Raw genomic sequence first — 19834 nt, 5'->3', positions numbered from 1 at the left:
ACAAATTGTAGTAATAACAGCATCCTTTAGGAAATTAAACAACCAATGATTTAGGAATCACAACAAGAAAGAAAGAACACCCTGATGTTAGGCGACCGGACCAACTGTCATCGCTTCAGGTTTTCCAAAGGCGACAAAAACAGAGTCTCGTCGCCTTAAGTCAAACTTGAGCGATAAAATTCATACTTTGTCGCCATTGATTCGTGATTTTGTCTATAAATCATGATTTTGTCGCCTTGAATACATCTCGAGGGGAGGAGATACTTTGTTGCCTTTGGTTGGACCTAAGGCAACAACCAAATCACGGTTCGGTCGCCTTAGATGCTACCCGAGACGACAATCTTCAAAACTTTGTCAGCTTCTGGTGAATCCAAAGGGGGGCAAAGAAAAGTATTTCGTCGCATTTAATGAGACTTAAGACAATAAAAGGCCTTGTTTCGCTGTACTTGATTGGACTCAACCTAGTGTTTTTACGGAGAAAGTTTCATACGATATGATGATAATTTTATTCGATAAAGACATGAACTGAAATCGCAATTTTTTTTTAAGAAAAGGTTGTCCCTTTGTTCAAAAATTCTGAAGTACTGTTATTTTAAGGATTTCCCTCCGTCACATAAGGCTCCATCATTTCCTGCCGAACAAAAAGGCATTAAAGAAATGGAAAGGGGCAGCGAGCATTTTTGAACTCAAAAAAGTTAAAAAGCAGCCCAACTCTGTCATTTGCGCGCCCAAGCGCCACGCTCTGCTTCTACTGTGTCCGAAGCCTCTCTATCGCTCTCTCTCTCTCTCTCTCCATCTTCTTCTTCTCTGATAAGCTCGCCATTCCATTGGGTAACCCACGACGGGAGGAGATCCGGGGTGCGAGGATTCGAAGGAAAAATGGGGAAGATGGATGGTGGGTCGAAGAAGAGGGACTACGAGGAGTGCCGTCGCCAGAGGATGGAAGAGAACAAGAAGAGGATGGAAGAGCTCCGTCTCAACAAGCTCGCCGCCGCCCTCGTCCCCACTTCCCCTAAGTCCACCCCAGTACTCTCTCTCTCTCTCTCTCTCTCTCTCTCTCTCTCTCTCTCTCTCTCTCTCTCTCTCTGTTTTAGTTTGTGCTTGTGTATTTTCGTTTGCTTCAGAGTGTGTACAATGTGAGCAGGTGAAGCAGAGCAAGATGCGGACTCCTCGAAAGCAGTCGGAGCCATCTTCCGTGCCCGTGAGACGCTCCGGCCGCACGGCGAACAAACCGGCTCCTAACTACAAGGATGTGAGAACTCTCTCTCTCTCTCTCACACACACACACACACACACACACAGAGACACACACATGGTTGTTATGGGTAATCTTCAGCTTAAGTTCCAGGAGTTAAGCCATCCCAAGAAAAAGGGCCTCTTTTGATGCGCACCCTGATGTGCATTTTCAACTGATATGTTTGATGTGAAGATTTCAGCTTATGGTTGGAACTTTGGACAGTAACTTTCACGACATTGGGAACGTATAAATGTCCAATATTGCTGTGTAGCTTACAAAGATGTCAACTTTTGAGCTATTGCGAACTTGCGATGAACACATTGATTGTTCACTAGATACTAGAGATGGTTCACCAGTGATTAAGGAAGTCATCTGTTGAATCCGGGTGTTGAAATGCCATTTAGGTAGAGACTGGTTGAATTTTTTGCAGCACGATTGGCTGTCCCGTTGGCATCATACGTCAAGTCGGTGCTTAAATATCAGAAGAAATGTTACAAATTCGAAGGGGTTGAAAAGGCTAAACTTTGATTGAGGAAGTGTAATTAGCCGTAGTAGTACAGACGTGAATGCGGTATTTTAATCTGTTTCTGTGATGGAGCGTCAATGAAAGTTGGTTGTACGTTCCTCTTTCATGTGGGGATAACCTGAGTACACCCCTTTGCAGGTACTCGAAATCGGCCCTTTGGAAAGAGTGAGGAGGTTAGTGACAAGAACTCACTGGTTTCCTTCCCGCATTCGATTGTACATTCCCGAGTAAAGTATCTGAAGTTTCTGATTTTCGAGTAGGAGCTATTCGCGAAGAGACCTGTCGAACAGGGTATATGCTTCTGATGCCATAAGGGCATATGCCATTGAGAGAGCAGAGCAGCTTCAATCTAGTTTAGATGCAGAGTTCCCGAGCTTCATCAAGCCCATGCTTCAGTCCCATGTCACAGGAGGCTTTTGGCTGGTAAGCAAATTGACACGATTTCTTTTCTATAGCGTAACAAGTTTCACATTCTGTTTCGAATGATGATATGTAGGAATCTGTTGTGCCATGTCAGCTGCATCCTTGCCCCGATTTGCCAATTCTGTAGCATGTGTTAGGCCGTTCCTTTGACTTGGAAAGACTAAGGACATGAGAAACAAAACGATCTGACGAATTAATACAGATATATGTCCATGTAAACACCGAATCATCCATCCACTTGTATGGAATTCATGAGAGAGAAGAAAATCGCGCGGTGGATGCTTGGTCAAGTAATGGAAAAGAGTACTTTCGAGATTTGATACAGTCATGTGTGATTAGTTTGAAGGAAAGAAGACTGAAGGATAGAAGACTGAATGATTCTTGGTCATGAATATAACAGTGGAAGAGTTCAACAAGCACTAACTTACCACTTTGAAGCAGCATGAGATATGTTGTGATTGATCTATTTCTGTTCCTTAGAAGCTGATAAAGCTATTTGTCAGTGCTTCTAATGGATGATTTGTCTCCAATGTTTTCAAGAGTCTTCAACATGACTTCTGCCGCAAGCATCTCCCTCACCGTGATGACACCGTGACTCTTGTGGACGAGGATGGAGAAGAGTTTGAGACGAAGTATCTCATCGAAAAAAATGGGCTTAGTGGTGGGTGGAGAGGTTTCTCCATCGCTCACGATCTTGTCGATGGAGATGCTCTGGTGTTTCAACTGATCGAGCCATTGACATTTAAGGTAGTCTTTTGAACCTAAGCCCCGGCCATGCATGGATGAATCGTAGATAGATTGCTACTATCTACTAAACTGACAATTTTGCTTGCTGGGCATTTTAACCATCCATTTTTTTATGAAACAGCCAAATTAACGCCTCAGTTTTTATGCTGGCTTCACAAATTAGTACTTGCCTTTCTCCAGGTACATATCATCAGAGCCTATGAATCAGAGGAGAAGGAAGCAGAAGTCACTGAAGAGGAGGAAGCAAAAGACCCTGAAAAGAAGAAGGCGGCAGAAGGCCATAAGGAGGTGGAAAGGGAAGCAGATGTCCCATACTTAACCAGGAGCGCCAAACGGATTAGAGCAAGTAAGGAGTTACTGTTCTTTCAAACTTTGAAATATTCGACTTAGTTGTGTTGCACCAATGGCTTTTCACTATCTGAATCACTACTGCAAGGCTGTTGCCAATTCTAACAAAGAGGACTAGGGGAAATATAACAAATGCGAACAGTTTATGAAGCAAGCCATAAAGAGTGACAGATTAATGCTAAACATTATTAAGTATCACGAGTTTGCCTCCAATATTCCTTGGCTCACTTTTGGTTTCAAGTTTTACCATCAGCAAACCAAACATATCTATCAGAATGAGATTACCAAGAGAAATTCCTACTCTCCCTAAGTAGATAGTGTAATGATCTCGTTCATCTGGGCATGAAAAACTTTAGCATTTGTATTTAGTTAAATATGAAATATTACATCTACACATAACAATATCGTGACACATCACGACAAATGAAACTGGTGAAACATTCTGTTCATCCAAAAGTGAACAGAACAGCAAAGAGTTTTATAATTCCTCTTAGCTCTCATGAGGTTATAACTCGATCAATAGCCTGGGGTGTGAAATTGCCAATGCCTCCCATCCTCAATACATGTACTATTCCCTCTTCCTCTCAGAGTTGTAACTACTTTGATGTTTTGACAGGTAGAAAGTGAACAGGAGTGCAAGGTGTTCCTTGTTCATGTGCTTATGACTGGTATATGACTGACTGACATTCCTTTTGGGCATATTTTGTCATGGGAGCAGTATCCTTCAGTAGTGTTCTATCTAAAATTTAAAGCAACATGCTTGCGATTTGCACCTTCGAATTGTACAAGACACATTTGATTTCATTGTGTGTGAAACATCTAAACTTATTATGCAGTTAATTAGGCAGTACGGTATCGACATCACTAGTTTTTTGAACACTAAGAGCATTAGGTAGGAAAAAGAATCAAACAGTGATCTCCATGTTATCAACACCAAGCTGAACAAAAAGCAGGGTGTTGAATGGGATCCTTCAACTGATCTGTTTATGACAAAAATGATGTCTTTATTACATTGTAATCAGTTTGTGCAACGATTCTGCTTATGAGGATGACCACATCAGGATCGTCAGAATTAACCAGCTTCTGTCACCTGGCAAGAACCATGGACCATTCATATTTATCACCCAATTCCTCTATAACCTTTTGGATTTTATGCTGAAGATTAACATTCATTTTCTCAAAGTCTCTTACTGCAGTTCCCTAATAATCACTTGGAAGGATATACAATCTGGGTCGTTATTTCAAACAGATCCCCTTTGTAATTCACTTTGACAAATATTAACAAGCCAATCAAACAGGCTTGATAACAGACTTCAAAGTCTTGCTACTTGATTAGTGAAAGTTGGATCTATGCAAACCACCACCTGGAATGAGAATTGGTTCATATTCACAAAATATTATGCAGCGAAAGAAAAACATAGTTATAGAATTTGCGAAATGACGTGCCCAAAATATCCATGGAGTTTGTGGTGTACATACCTTGCCAATACTTCTACCTGAATGAAGATACTCAACCGCATCTGCCACAGTATTGAGACCCACAAATCTTTTTGGATCAATGGCCACCTGCATTCAATTAGAAGAGTCTTGGCGAACTTTGAAATTTGGCAGAAACAGCGACTTAGGCGCGGAGATAATCATCCAACTGATTGTACAGATATAGTTTGGCAGTGACTTTTGGTATGGATTTGGATTTCAAAATCTTGCAAGATGTCCAAAATAAGGCCGAAGGAATAAGATAACAGGGCAAGGGCATTGCATTGTGTGAAAGGCACAGATATCTACAATTAATAAAATGAATGTTCTGTATGATCTATGATGGAAGAGTCCAGTCTCAGCAGTAAAAGAAACATATAACAGTAAAACAAAAACAGAGTAGTACCTTGAGCTGTCCTCGGGAATAGAGTTTAAAAAGTCTATCTAGATGTTCCTGCCAGAATTTACTATACTGTACCAGGAAAAAACCAGCCTGCCAACATTGTCAATATCATATTAGACACTTCCAAGGGGAGAAAGGCATAACCAACTACAGGATTCACACAGTCCATGCTTATTCCTGATATATAGTTGGCGCATTACTAAGAGTAAATTTATTGAGGTAGAGTACAATCACTGTCCTTGATGCAGTAGTATTATCAGACATACCACAGTTTGGCTTTTAGACAGAAGTTTCTCGCAGAGTCCAGGGTACTTGGATGGTGTCCATCCATGCTCTCCTTGATACTACAACCAAAGTAGTAGTTTTGTACTGGTTAAATAATATGTACAAATGTCAACAGTTAATAGTCAAGCATGAAGAATGTTAGAACAGTGTGCATACTGACGGAACTGAGACCACATGTAGAACTTGCTATAAAGACTCTTTGCACACTTTTCTTTATTTCAATAGCGTCTCCAACCGATATTTCTCATTGTACATATTAATACTTCTTAATGTCTGTCTCGCAACCCTCTGCAGCACGGTAATGTGACGTAGAATTTCTACCATGCATTACGTCTACACAAGAATTATAAAAAGCTTCAGAAACCTAACTTTCCTTTTGCTGGTATCTCACTGAAAGTGAGAGGAAGAATGTGCAAATTCCCGCACGGCCTAATCAAGATAACTAAGTTTGATATTGCAATTGCTGGAACACTCATGATAAAAAGATCTGGCCCAGACGGATGTCAACAACATAAGGAGGCAATACCTGAGAAATCATGCCAATTACAATCAATCGTCCAAATATGGCCAAGGCATTCAAACAAAGATCAAACATTTCCCCACCAACAGACTCATAAACTGTGTCAACGCCTTTTGGAAATTCCTTCTTCAAAACCTGTAAATTGGAAAAGATAGAGACAAAGCTCACTACATAAACTTTTACTTGAGGATCATTCATTATCTTGCAAATCATGAGAAATGAGTTCATTCTAAATGGAAGTTCATATAAAAACTAAGCCAAAGAGTAGAGAAAAAAAATGCAGAAACCTGTCCCGACTCTAGACATAATCCTACAAGAATTGTTACGATATAGAAAGTAGCAATTGTCAGAGTAAACCAGTTACTAATGCACACTGGTGTTCACTTCATAGTGTCGTATATGAGAAAAAACAAGGTTCTATAACACCATCACCATTTATCTTCTGCAGCTCTTTTGAGGACAGGAGAATTTAAACTTGAAAATGCGGATAGTGTCATTGGCAGTCAGACGCCAGAGCCCATTTGAGGGGCAAAGACAATTTATTGACGAAAGGCCAAATTTATTTTGGAGACTTTGAATAGGTGATAGGAATTGATTACACATCCAGCCAAGTAGATCCATATCAAAAGGATTCGCATGAGGACCATGTAGTAGCACTACATTTAAACAATAAAATGAACATTGAAGGTAAAGAGAACTTCCATGGTTTCAGGTACACGTTAATTTTGCACGAGCAGGTAAGATAGGATCTGTGCATATATGGATGAATATGCTCATTTACTTTAACTATTCAATATAACTAGCTACTCTGAGATGTGCGTGACAGTGAACTTATCCAGAAATAACTAGCTACTTTGATTTCTCAACCCCCACATTCTGTCCAAAAAGCAGAGTAGAACAGATGAGACAGAATTTTAGGAGACAATACAGTTTTGATGTCTTCAGCTTTATAATCTATCACACGATCGACTCCCAGTTCTTTCAAAAGCATGGCCTTCTCCCTCCCTCCACAGGTTGCTACTACTGTATTTCCAGCAATTTTTGCAAGCTGAAATGGTTACGATAGACAAAGTGACTTTTAGTAGTGTAAAAATATGCGAGCAGCTGAGGAACATCGTTAAGCATACACAGTGTCTTGCTTAAGAAAGAAGAGATTCTTCTCTCCCTGAAAAAGGGGAACTATAGTGGAAGAAAATGCTAACATATTAGAAACAATAACATCAACAAGCTGCAGAGCAATTTTCCCTCTCAGCAAACATCCGGAATCATAAATGCAAGGGCACAAGGCCACATGCAATTATGCAAAAGCAACTTAAGGTTATTTTTAATTCTTCTAAATCTACAACTGGAAAAATCAATCTCAAACAATGGAAAAATAGACAACTAGATAGCCAGAAGTCTGGATCACAAACACCTAAATTTGCAGGAGGGTATAATTTGATTCGTTTTGACTACTCGGGACAGAAGGGTACATAAGCTAACACCTACATACTGTATTATGCATTAACGACGTCACATTAGCTGATCATGACAAGAACACTCACCTACTAAAGAAAAGATTAGGAGCAACATTTAAGTGGACAAGCAAGCCAGAACAAGGTTATGAAGGAAAATAAAATAATGATCCCCCAGCTTGGCAAGCTTTGTAGATAGAAAGCCAGTTAAGCAGACCTCTAAGAGTTAGGCCTGATTGCAGGGTCTTCTTCAAAATTTTTATTTCAACCAATCTTACTTCACGACTTCCTAATTCATGGCGTCTTCCAGCACCTTAAGTAAGTTACCTTGTTGATAGACTAATTGTTGGACATCAATCAATTGAAATCATGTGAAATGCTACAGATAGAGATCGTCAAATCTCATTCCCTCGATACTGACCTCTGCAATTCTAATATAGTAGCAAAATCACATTGTCATAAATCTGATACTACTAATTTAATAGCATAAATCTGAATAAGAAACAGACCTGGACAGCAAATTGCCCAGTCCCTCCTGCGGCAGCTGTAACAAGAACTACTTTGCCAGATTCCATTTGCCCAGCCTAGATTTTCAACAAGAGCAAAACACAAGTTTTAATATGGCATATGAGACATGATCAGATGTCTGAAGGTAATTGTCTCAATGTACTTAGACTAGCAAAATGAATGAAATCAACAACTCCAGCAAATAAATTTGCAAAAGGAAATGAAAAGGATAGTTTGCTATATTGCATAAAAGTCAGACCTTTTCTAGTGCAATAGATGCGGTGAGCCCCGAAGTAAGCATGGCAACCACTTCTGGATCTGGCCTGGCCACTGAAAGGACGTGTTTTGCTGGAACCTGTGAAAGATACAATATTTATTACAACAAAACATGGATCTCCATGTCATGACTTTGCAGTGCTGAGAGGCTATGAAAGATATTAACCACAGTCAAACCAGCTATTGACGTTAAAATATCCCTATGCAATAGAACTTTACCATTGTAAATTCTGCATAGCTTCCATAAGTCATGAGTGCAGCAGGCATGCCAACTTTCAAGTCCTTGACAGGATCACCAACTGCAGCGATTATCCCCACAGCCTGCCATGTCAATCATGAACATACCATTTGAACAAGCGATGGAGGTTATGAGTATAACAAATAGAGGTGAACAAAAGGAACCGACCGGACAGGGAACCGCCCAGACTGGACTGAGTCGGCTGGTTCGGTCCAGTTCCTAGGGGAGCCGGTCTGGTTCCTGGTTCTACGGGTGGAACCGCCCACCCAGACAGACCGATTATTTTTTTAAACTTTTAATTTTATTTGTTAAGTTTTTTTAAATAAATCACGTAAACTCTTAATTATTAGGGATACTTCTATAATGGAATGAAAGTGACCCGGTTCAAGGCTTTTCTCAATGTCAATGTGTTGCAAATATTTAGCCAAAAGGCCGAGAAAGGAATGCTTTAGGCAGGCATATGGCTTGGCTTTTATTCACAACCTTCTTATGGTCTCTCCATGTCTAGCTTGTCTCTATTGTTGTGTCCAGCCTTCCACGTGAATGCTATGGACATGGGACTCTCGGCTTGTCTCCGTTGTTGTGTCCGGCTTTCCATGCAAACGCCTTCGATTTGGGACTCTTGGCTTGTCTCTGTTGTTGTGTCCAGCCTTCCATGCAAAGGCCTCAAGCCGAGAGTCCCACATCAAACGGCCATGCAGAGATTGTAAGAGGGGATGTGAATAAAAGCCAAACCATGCACCTGTCCAAAGTATACCTTTCTTGGCCTTTTGGCTAAGATCAAGTGTAGTATCTGTTAAGTGTGGTCATGCTCACACAATTTTCGAAGCGTTATGATTTTTTTGAAGGTAAAGAGAAAAGGCTTGATTTTGAAGGAGTGGAAACACTCAGATGAAATGTAACTTGGTTCTTGGAATTCGGTGCATCAAGTGCATCACCGTAATCTTCCACATGTTCCATTGGATCGTCCAGGAACTGGACCAATCGGTCCAGCATGGTCCCAGGACCAGTCTATCCGGTCCTTGGTTCTAGAAATTGGGAACCAGTTCTACTGGTCCGAGAGATCCAGTATTTTCTGAATCCATATGTACCCGTAACCGATCATCCCTGATAACAAATATATGATGCTGCTAGGGGAACAACAAACTATGCCAAGAAAATCCATATAAATGTATTGCAAAACATGACACAACTAGATTTTTACCAGACCTCAAAGCCAGCATCGAAAGGAAGACGGGACCCGACATCTCCCTTTCCACCTTCGAAATAACGTCCTGAGCTGAAATTCACCTGTTTAAAGCATGATATTTTATATTAAAAAAGCTATATGCTAACTCTATAAGCATTGGACCAAAAAAAAACTCTATAAGCATTCATAATCGCTCCTAATATCTAACATGAGTCACACAGATCTAACAGTTTGGGGCCTGTCAAATAGCGACAATAAAAATTAGCTAATGAACAACTACTAAAAGATGATCTGTGGAGTATTAATAAATTCTTTCAATTAAATACTGCAAAAGAAACGAGCTTTAGAAGTACACATGGATTCTGTATAGGCTTCAACATGCAAGCTGAGTCCCAAGTCAAAAACCTCAGACACATAACAAACTTCTGAAGTTGAAGAGAAAAAAAGATTCTTTGTAAAGGAAAAAAACCAGTTATACCAGCATGCATCTCAAGAAATTGGAACACTAACTTTGATACCTAGTTATCAGTCATCTATCGACCCATTGGCTGGCTAAAGGATAACAAAGTTGGCTTGTATTAAGGGAAAGTCCTATCAATTGTATATAAGCCACATTACAAAGTTCCAATTTGCTTTTTGATGTTTACTACAGTAACATATAGAAAAGCTAAGTTGAAGTTTTAAGCATAGTTTTACAAATGGATCAGCCAACAGAGAGCTGTACATATGAGAAGAGGATGAGAAAGGTTAACCTGAAACTAAAAGAATACCAATCATAAAGGATGAGAATAAGCTAATTTTGTTAAAAGAAGCCTTGGACTTACATCACTCGCATTTACTCCAGCATATAGGATTTTTACGAGGACATGCTGTGGGTCAATTGGCAACCTCAAAGGCATTCGAACAGTCCGGGTAGCGTCACGGAAATTGTGAGTCAAGGTGTGAACCACACTGAATATAAAAATTTAAAATACATCATTTGATCATCCAATTGATAAAATGCTTATATTCCCAAACAAAATTGATAAGTTGTAAGTAGTTGCTTAGGAAGAGAAGCTTAAGAAAATAATTCCATTCAGGATTGAATAAGATACCAGATAATAAAACATGTCAGTAAATAGATACAGCTGTTGCAGTTATATGAATGTCAAGCCCGTTAAAGTTCAGTAACTCATTGCTTACAATTACTTTAGTCAACTGTTCACATCCAAATTGCACATTGATGCACAGATTTACTCGGCAAAACGTTGACTTCCTTTTCTGTGCATGTTTAAAGTGAAAGAAGAAAAACAGGGGATGGGAATCAAATTGTTGTTAGCTAAGATATGGTTAAAGCTGTACCCAGTACCCTGGTAATCACCCCACGAAAAGATATGCCGTCATGATATAAAATGATATAGCATGGTCAAACTGTGAAAGAAGTTTGTTTAGAAGACTCATACAGATGGAAGACCATAGAGCCTAATTTGTCATTTCACTTATACAAGAGCAATGAGGTAGTGTAGCTGTTAACTTATGCTAGATAAACAAGAGAGGGAATCTCTAGAATACCTATGCAATACCTAAGCAGTCCAGTTTTTTGTTATAAGAGCTAAACAATACTCAGGTCAAACAGTTCAGTTACGCACAAAGATACAGTAAATTATCTTCACTCACATTTTCTCAAAATTCTTAGGAAGTTGCAAATTGACTGGTCCTTTGTACAACGATCTTCTGGAACCTAAGGATTGCACTCGGTATTTTGCTTCTTCTGCTGCACTGGGCCAATATTGCATGCCTTTGCGCTTTGTAATCCATAGACATGAACCAGCTTTGCTTTCATCAGTGATAAGTGCAAAAGCTCCTGGAAAGTGTAAGTGGACTATAGCCATCAGAAGTGATCTCTTCTACATTTGATAGCACATCTTCGGAGCAGGGTCCTATGAGTCCCTCACTAATCAAGTATGGCAATTGTTTAACTTTTTCTACAAACTTTGTAGTCGTACCAGTATGCATCTCTTAGAAAAGAAACTTTAACTGCTCCAAAGTCCAGAGCAAACGACTAATGCACAGAAATTCGATTGCAATATAAGATTGAGTTTCTGTCATCCACATGAAAACTCTTTTCATTTCCATTCATTGTGATGTATACGTCTGATAAGATGTAAAGCACGTGGAGAAGATCATATATGGATGTACCTTTCACTATCATTTCCATAGGTACAAAGCCCCCCACCAAGTCTATAAATTCAGAATCCACCTTTAAGGCCATCTCTGTCCGAACAAACTGCATTGGTAGTTAAGGATTCAACTATTATACACAGCACAATAAATTTTCTGGAGCAAAGGAAATCAGGTCAGGTAAAACTGGAGAACAAAATTCTATACTCCTTTATACTGTCCTAATAAAAAACAAATAAGTGGAAAGGCAGCAAGATGTCTTCTGCCACTAAGTACAGGAATCACATTTCAACATCAACATATAAGCTAAACCAACGATCAAACAAACCACTAGTAAAGGGCCATGTCATAGGAGAATTCTCGACATTTTTCAGCAATGATTAAGCTTCGCATTGATCTACAGCATTGGAATAATGAAATTTACTAAAGATAATGAATCAAACAGTCACCAAAGCATCTCCCAATAGACCAAATGACCAGTCTGAAGGAAATGAAAAGCAAGAATTGGTAAAAACAAAGATAGACTAGCTGAGATTAGAATATTATTTTACAGTCTACAGGGATCAAGTACAACTGCTAACACAGTTTATTCCCTCAAAAGACCAAGTACAATTCCGTAAACTAGCAATGCAATCATGAAGTTCCTTAGATAAATCCATGAGAGCTCGTTTATTGTCCTCACGGACGAGAACCTTTTTAGCAAACCAATTAAAGACTTCATCAACTGCAACACCCTTCCAAGCTCCAGATTTCAATTCTTTTCAGACACTCCAACAGTGGTAAGACTAGTTACTAAGAAAACACAGGCATATATTTTTCTGCTTTCTGCTCCAAAAACAAAGTCTAAGGAATCAGAGATATCCAATACTTGACACAGAAACTAAGTTAGGTATTTGTTGTAGAATAATGTTTCTCAATCTCCATGATGAATTTAGTTCATAAGGTGTTAACATACAGAAACATAGCAGGACAACAGAGTGTATTCTGCATTGAAGAACAACTGGCAGATTATTTGTCTTCCCTGATCTAAAATGAGCATATGGAGAGATCATCTCTAGAGGGGTGACACTATCGAACATCAGAAGAAGGGTCATTTACCCCATAAGGTCCACACAAGTATCCGGTCATGATAATAACCTTGCTTGAAATTGAGGTTAATAAAGGAGAAATTTCTGTCGGCCGAAAAAAAAAAAGGAGAAATTTCTGATAAATCCAAGCAAGATTTGAGATCCATGAAGAAGATAATCCCACCCATAACAAATCTGGAATTGAGAGCAGAAAAATGAATCTTCAATTAATTAAGCACTTCGGGGGAAAAACAAAAAGAAGATGGTTATTCATCCCATTAAAAGTGCCTATGTCAAGTGCTGAGGACTTTTAAACAGCATCAGATACCAATCAAAAGAAGCAATCTTCCTGAGTTTCAATTACACTAGTACACTGCATCACAAAACCTTCTAATTTGATACAGTACCTCGGGGCAAAGAACATTGACGCGAATTCCTCGGCGCTTGTAGGGTGCAAGTGATCTGGTAAACAAGACGACACCACCTGCAGTGTCATATAGTCTGTTTATAGTTAAAAGGTGATATCACCAGAGGGATACTTGTGTAGGAATTCCGTCAGGTATGAGTAACTGGGGAAATGGAATTGAAATTGAATAATGAAAAGGAGGCTATAACTGAGAACTAACCTTTACAGCTAGAGTAGATAGGATCAGAGTACATAGGATAAAGACCTGAAGCAGATCCCATGTTTAATATTACACCAGGTCTCCCAGCAGATTCCATGGCCTTAATCTATTAAGAAGTGCAGATCATTTTGTGCTAGTTTTCTCACAGTAAAGCAATATCCACAAGCAATCAGAATTGTCATTGCTCCCTCCAACCGAAAGAGGAAAGGAAGAGAGAAAGAATAGACCATGGATATGCACTTTTGCATACAAGATGATAATCTCAGGCAAATGCACAAAGCTCAACTTGGTCACTGCAGCATTACCAAGTTAAGTTTTTGAAAAATATTGTCTTACCGCAAGGCGAGTGCAGTCAATGACAGCAGCCAGATTCACGTTAAGCGCGTGCCGCCAGGAACGAGTCCCATCTGTCTGGTCCGTGTGGAATGGGATTGGGGTGTTAATGCCAGCGGAATTAATACAAATGTCCAATCCCCCATAGGTTGCAACATGCTTCCCGAAGGCGTTGACAACATCCCCTGCTTCCATGGAAGACACCAGGTTACTTAATTCCAGGACTAAGGTAAACCTGTGAATCCCAAAAAGCTTCATGAGCAGAGAAATCAAGGCACTCACTTGAGTTGGACACATCGCATTTTACGAAGATAGCAGATGGAAATCCCAAGTTCGAGTGGAACTTGGAATTCGCCTCCTCAACAAGCAACGCCACTTCCTTTCCCCTTTCTTCCGAGAAGTCAACCACCGTCACGAAAATCCCCTTCTCCGCAAGCGCAATCGTCAGAGCCTTACCTGAACACCATCCAAGCCAAAGCCAATCATAACTACCCGAATCATCAACACATACACACAGCGCACCGGCTTCCATGAATACACAACCACTAGCGACAAAGGTTAAAACACATCAATCGCGACATCGGCAACATCAGATTCCACGGAAACAAAAGACAAAGAGCTCGGAGTCAGTAGTCGAGTGAGACCGATCGCTCAGAACAGAAGCTGCAAGAACGGGTCCCGAACCGAGCTCAACTCGACAGGCGCGTAAGCTTTCAATCAGCTCGAACTGCGATCAACAGCTCCCCAACGCGACGGGGGTAAAGAGCGGGAGCCGAGACGCGGAACAAGGGTAGAAGGGAAGATTTTTTTTTTACCGATTCCGGAACCTCCGCCGGTGACGAGAGCCGACAGGCCAGGCTTGAGCTCCATGGCGCGCAGTGTGCTTCTGCCGTCCGACGATGATTCGAAGAAGAAGAAGAAGAAGGTAGTTTAGAGCGACCGGCTTAACCGTTGGCTAATGATTCATTGATTGGTGCAGCTTGTCGGGATAGACCAGGAAAGAACGCGGTCGGTGGGGTCGCGGTGGAGCCCCACTGGGGTGTTCGACCCGAAAAGGATGCGAAAGAGGGTGACGGCGGCGTTCTCGTCGTCACTCGTTTGTTCACTTGCGGTTCAGGCCGGAGGAGAGGGGCGAAGATGCCGCCGGCGCGGGCGGACCTTACAACTCGCGATCACGACTCGCAAAGCTACATTCCCACGCGAAACAATTGCCGTTTGGCGAGATTCCGATTTCAAAATACAATTACGTTCTGAATTGATTTTTTTCTAATTTTGCTCAGGACGAATTTTAGAAAATCAAAATATATTTGGTAATTGTATAAGATATTTGTTCTCGAAATAAAAATGTATTTAGTAATTACACAAAATTTATATTTTTGAAAATAATTTCTTTTCTCAATTTTCTATTTAAGTCAAATACTTACTCTTGCCTCTATAAAGTCAACATATATAGCATCACTAATACAATGAATATAGATCATTCATAATTTATAATTAATCTATTTATTTCATAGAACATGAAGACATATACAAGATCTTTAAGATAAAACATAACATAGGCAATTTGCACGTAAATTTTTCTCACGAATTTGTAATTAAATTAGTTTATGAAAGAAGTTTGAATAATCCCTAGACTGCTCCACGATGATGATGATGATCACGTAGAGACGAATTGAACATAAGCTCAATAGTACTACTTCATGAATTGCTTGCTACAATAAACATAAATGTTGCAAAATATTTAAAAAAAACGAGGTTACAAAAATCGGAAACACAAAGGCATGGAATTGAACGACGAGCAGAGGGGTTAAAAGGGTGGATCAAGTCAAATATAGTCCTACTCATATTGAAATTATTTATTTTTTAATTTTTTTTTTAAAAACACATTTTTATAATTTGGGTCGGGGCCACTTGAATGGACCAAGGACATGGATTTAACCGGCTCATACCCTTGTATGATCTTTTATGAACCTTTAGTTTAGACAGACCTCGGTGCTTGTGCCACTGGATTAAACACGACAAAGTGTAGCCGTCTGTTTAGATAATTGATGGCATTAGAAACCAAACAAGTTGAGATCACTTGTATTGGATATGTAGAAAGAGAATAACAAGAGATCACGATGCTCCTTAAATTATTCGAGAGCCGGAAGCTTCTCAAGAACACTTTGTCCGACCACGATAGATTATTGCTGTAAATTTGGTCATACTCAGATGCATTTCTATATAGAAGCGTGATTCTAACTTTACACGAGAGCGCCCGACTTAACCTTCATAGAATTGATCATTCTCATACCTAATTCTAAGGTGTTGAAGCTGAAATTGAGCGCCGGCGCTTCTTGCACAATCACTCTGCATCATTTGCTTCGCATCGCGCAAGCACGTGTCGCAATCTCGACGAGCGAGTATCTCGTTGCGTTCTCCGTGGCCACAGCAGTCGTGAGCCCAGAATTCGTTCTTTGCGACATGATAACCGAATAAGGCGGAGTTCGATGTCTGGTCGACTATATCTCGAAGGAAATCATGGACGGAATCATTGTACGCCCACGTCGTACTGGTGCCTCCGTTGCAGATTTTGTACGCGAACGTTACGTCCGGATCACCTCTCATGACGCTGCACGAACAGAGGAGCCGCAATCAGTGCAGCTGCAATTTTGTGGAGCGAAGCCATGCGTCTCTTTACCTCCTTCTCTTGTTACTGCTCATCCTATGTTTGCTACTCATATGAAGAAGGGCCCACTCTTTCACATGGATTTTCTTCTTTCCTACTCTATGTTTGGCAACTTCAGTCATAGAAGTCATCAACACTGAATAATGTAATAGACAGTAAAGTTCTCTTTTAGAAATATTTTATGTTGTATGAGTAACATTTTATGCCGCAGATCGGCCAAATATTTTTCCTATCTTTCGAAACTCTTCCAGCTTTCAGTTTTATTCTTGACTGATCACATTGAAGTTAGATCTGTTCTCCTTACGACAGAAGCTTCTTTAGAAGAGGCTGATTGAGAAGAAGTTCGGCTAAAAAAAGTCCTACACATATTGCATTGGTACTAATTCAATTTTATATCTATCAATTGGACCAATTTAGTCCTAAATCTTTTTACATTGGCATCAATTCAATCTATCCGGCTAATTTATGCCGGAAACCGTCTGACGTGGACGCCAGCTGTCTTACATGGTACCGCCAGCGCCGGCATAATTTTTTTATAATAATTTTCAAATAAATTTTTTGAATTTTTTTTATTTTTTCTTATTTTCCCTTACTTTTTTTTGTTCTCCCTATTTGTGGTCGGTGGCCACCGACACTAGCCATGGTGAGGATGCCCTCGTCGGCCACAAGCGGGGCTCGGCCTCACCCGAGTGAAGGGGAGAACCGATGAAGCCCCTATAGCTAGATTTGGCTTGCCTAGGCCAAGACGAGCCTCATTGGTCTCGCCCTTGCCTAGGAGAGGGTCGGCCTCACCGGCGCTCCCCCTTGGCCCGGCGAGGCCGACCCTCGCCTGTGGCCGGTGAAGCCGGCCTCCACCGGTCTGCCACCGGCAATAAGACTAGGGGAAAGAAAAAAAGGGGAAGAAAAAAAAAGTAAGGAAAAAATAATAAAAAAATTAAAAAAATATTTAAAAAAAATATAAATAATTTCATGTCAGCATCGGCGGTGCCATGTAGGACAACCAACGTCCAAGTCGGCGGTTTCGGCTTAAATTGGCCGGACGGACTGAATTTGTACTAATGCAAAAAGGTTTATGACTAAATTAATCCAGTTGAAAGGTTTATAACCGCATTGATACCAATACAATAGGTTTAGAACTTTTTTGTTACTTCTCCCAAACAAAATGTGATTCTTCCGGAGCTTTGTTATGTTCCCCTAAAGGCACCGATTTATCAATCAAGGGAGAAGAATATGAAGATATCAATGAAAATCACAAGCGTTGATTCTTGAAAATGCTAGAATCAAGTGATTGATAACTTTTGTAATATGATTATCCATTTATTATTATTTCCATTGTTGTATTGTTTCTTACTTATGTAAGACTTTGTAATATCTTTATATAGTGAAAGTCATCTCTACAATTGTATGTTGAGATCAACCAGTTCCTTTATCTAGTGAGTGGCAGCTTCGGGATCGCCAACTCCGAAAAACTTTGGCGGCTTTAACTTCAAGAACTGCTCTAACAATTTTTGTATCTGTTGAGCTCCATTCTCGTTTCCAGCTAATGGGTCATCAAGCAAAGCGGTAGCAGCAGCTTGATTCCTCACTTGCTGCACAACAATATCACCTAAAACTTCCAGTGCTTGCAAGATCCCGTCCACTCTAGGATCCCATTGAGCTGCTCTTCCTCTAGGGACTCTGGGATTACGGTTGCTCATCTTATAGGTCGATTACTGAGCCCTGTTCGCTCCAAGCAACATGTAATGAGAACTCGGGCATACAACCTTAAAATCTTAAGTAACAAATACATGCACGGGATTTCAATCCTCCTAACTATCCCAAAAACCCAACGCTCCTTGTTACTCCAAGCCATGACTAGGTAGTTTAGGCTGACCTTGTTGTAATACCACCTTGGGCGGGGTTGTCACGCCCCGATCCTTAGGCCCGCAACAACCCTACCAAAACGCCTCGGGTCATAAAAGGACAACGTCTCAAGCACGTCATCGACCCATTATTTTTATCTTTTTATTAAACGCATGCAGAACGTGAAACTCCCAAATAGTTATAAAATTAACGGGGATAGAAAAACAAGAAATCACACCGGACACAATCCTTTTTTTTAATATATTGTTAACTATGGGAAGTACATATATATACAAGCCCTACCTCGGGGCCACTTCCTATAACCCTCAAAAATACCAGATCGGGATTATGGGTTAACACTACTCCGTGCTACTCAAAAAGAATTTACGAACACTTCCGACTTCCAAAGCTAAGGATCCGAAAAAAATAGTTTACAACAATGGGGTGAGATATAAAATCTCGGTAAGTCAACGCCTAAGTTTGAGCAGGACGTTGACTCGCTCAAGGCATCCTAAGCATGTAATACAATAACGACGGTAAACTAATAGCGTACGATCCTTGCAACGTTTTACCAATCACATAGTCAAATCCAAAACCAACAATCACCATCAACCACATGCGAGCTTACCTCGCCTTGGTCCACACATTAAACAATTCATATTTAACATGCAATCAACTGCATACAACCAAGCACATAACCAGGACACTCATCACAAATTGCATGCATAATACACCATATGTGTTCCAATTATTAACGACCATTCTCGGTCTTAGCAAAATCATGCTCTTCTAGCAAGACCGGGCACCATTCCATTTCTTCGACAACGGCAATTGACAAACCATGTGGTTCCAAGTACCCTCGGCATGGATTAACAATCAAGCATTCATGTAGAGAGCGTCGGTCTGTCACAAGTCGCGACCGGCATCTAATAAGTCATATGGTTCCAAATACCCTCGGCACGAACTTACCAAGCTCGAACCCTCGTACACGGGGGTCGGCTTTGTCCTCACGTACCCGAGAAGATGGTATCTATTATATGACCACACAAGCACAATAAGCAACTAGCCAATTTATATCTTTGCATTTAATTCAATACACACACAAATAGTTGTGCTCAAAACTTGGTTCAAGCCCATAATTTAGTCCACGCATTGCCACATGAACGCATTTTGTCCACCGGACTTTGTATCTATAAATAGGATAATCAGTCATCAAATTCACACCGGTCATGACACTCAATAGTCATCAGACAATCACCGAATATTAATAATCCACTAATTAATTAACAATTAAATAATTATCGTAGTCCTAATTAATTAATTTAATTACGATTTACTTAGCAATTAATAAATCTCGAATATAAATAATTAAATTTATCTTAATTAATTAACCCGGTTTTAGTTAATTAATCCATCTCGATCAATTAATTCATGCTTCGATTAATTGTCACCTTAATAATCAATTGATCCGATTTCGAGCAAATAGTGCAATTATAATTTGAATAAATA

At 40.1% G+C, this 19834-nt stretch overlaps 2 protein-coding genes and 1 non-coding gene across 5 annotated transcripts; 2 read left to right on the top strand and 1 right to left on the bottom strand.

The window, feature by feature from the left end:
• Window positions 1-710: 710 nt before the first annotated feature.
• On the top strand, window positions 711-4126 carry LOC115737148 (B3 domain-containing protein Os06g0194400-like). Its single transcript, XM_030669141.2, has 7 exons — window positions 711-1026; window positions 1145-1252; window positions 1902-1936; window positions 2024-2186; window positions 2727-2933; window positions 3114-3279; window positions 3898-4126. Exons 1-7 carry the CDS (start codon window positions 880-882, stop codon window positions 3906-3908), a joined length of 837 nt encoding a protein of 278 aa, XP_030525001.1. The 5' UTR covers window positions 711-879; the 3' UTR covers window positions 3909-4126.
• Window positions 4127-4176: 50 nt separating this feature from the next.
• On the bottom strand, window positions 4177-14993 carry LOC115737145 (prostaglandin reductase-3). 3 transcript variants are annotated; one of them, XR_004014983.2, is made up of 19 exons: window positions 14631-14993; window positions 14098-14271; window positions 13819-14000; window positions 13483-13588; window positions 13264-13340; window positions 11808-11895; window positions 11286-11472; window positions 10454-10580; window positions 9650-9730; window positions 8422-8523; window positions 8186-8281; window positions 7929-8003; window positions 6894-7013; window positions 5972-6100; window positions 5427-5504; window positions 5164-5250; window positions 4761-4847; window positions 4542-4645; window positions 4177-4391 (listed from the first exon to the last, which is right to left on the bottom strand). XR_004014983.2 is itself a non-coding variant. In XM_030669137.2 (18 exons), exons 1-18 carry the CDS (start codon window positions 14683-14685, stop codon window positions 4595-4597), a joined length of 1902 nt encoding a protein of 633 aa, XP_030524997.1. In that variant the 5' UTR covers window positions 14686-14993; the 3' UTR covers window positions 4177-4594. The 3 variants fall into 3 exon arrangements, 1 of the variants encoding a protein (XP_030524997.1); XM_030669137.2 differs by having other exon boundaries at window positions 4177-4645; XR_007198413.1 differs by lacking the exons at window positions 4177-4391; window positions 4542-4645 and having other exon boundaries at window positions 4785-4847; window positions 5427-5529.
• LOC115737261 lies at window positions 9194-9388 on the top strand. The gene has a single exon (XR_004014999.1). It is a non-coding gene; the product is annotated as a U2 spliceosomal RNA (small nuclear RNA).
• Window positions 14994-19834: the final 4841 nt, after the last annotated feature.

This window comes from Rhodamnia argentea, chromosome 5 (assembly GCF_020921035.1).
Source record: "Rhodamnia argentea isolate NSW1041297 chromosome 5, ASM2092103v1, whole genome shotgun sequence".
In the NCBI taxonomy this organism is placed as follows: Eukaryota; Viridiplantae; Streptophyta; class Magnoliopsida; order Myrtales; family Myrtaceae; genus Rhodamnia; species Rhodamnia argentea.
The sequence above is the reverse complement of the archived record's forward strand: the minus strand, read 5'-3'. Positions and strand labels throughout refer to the sequence as shown.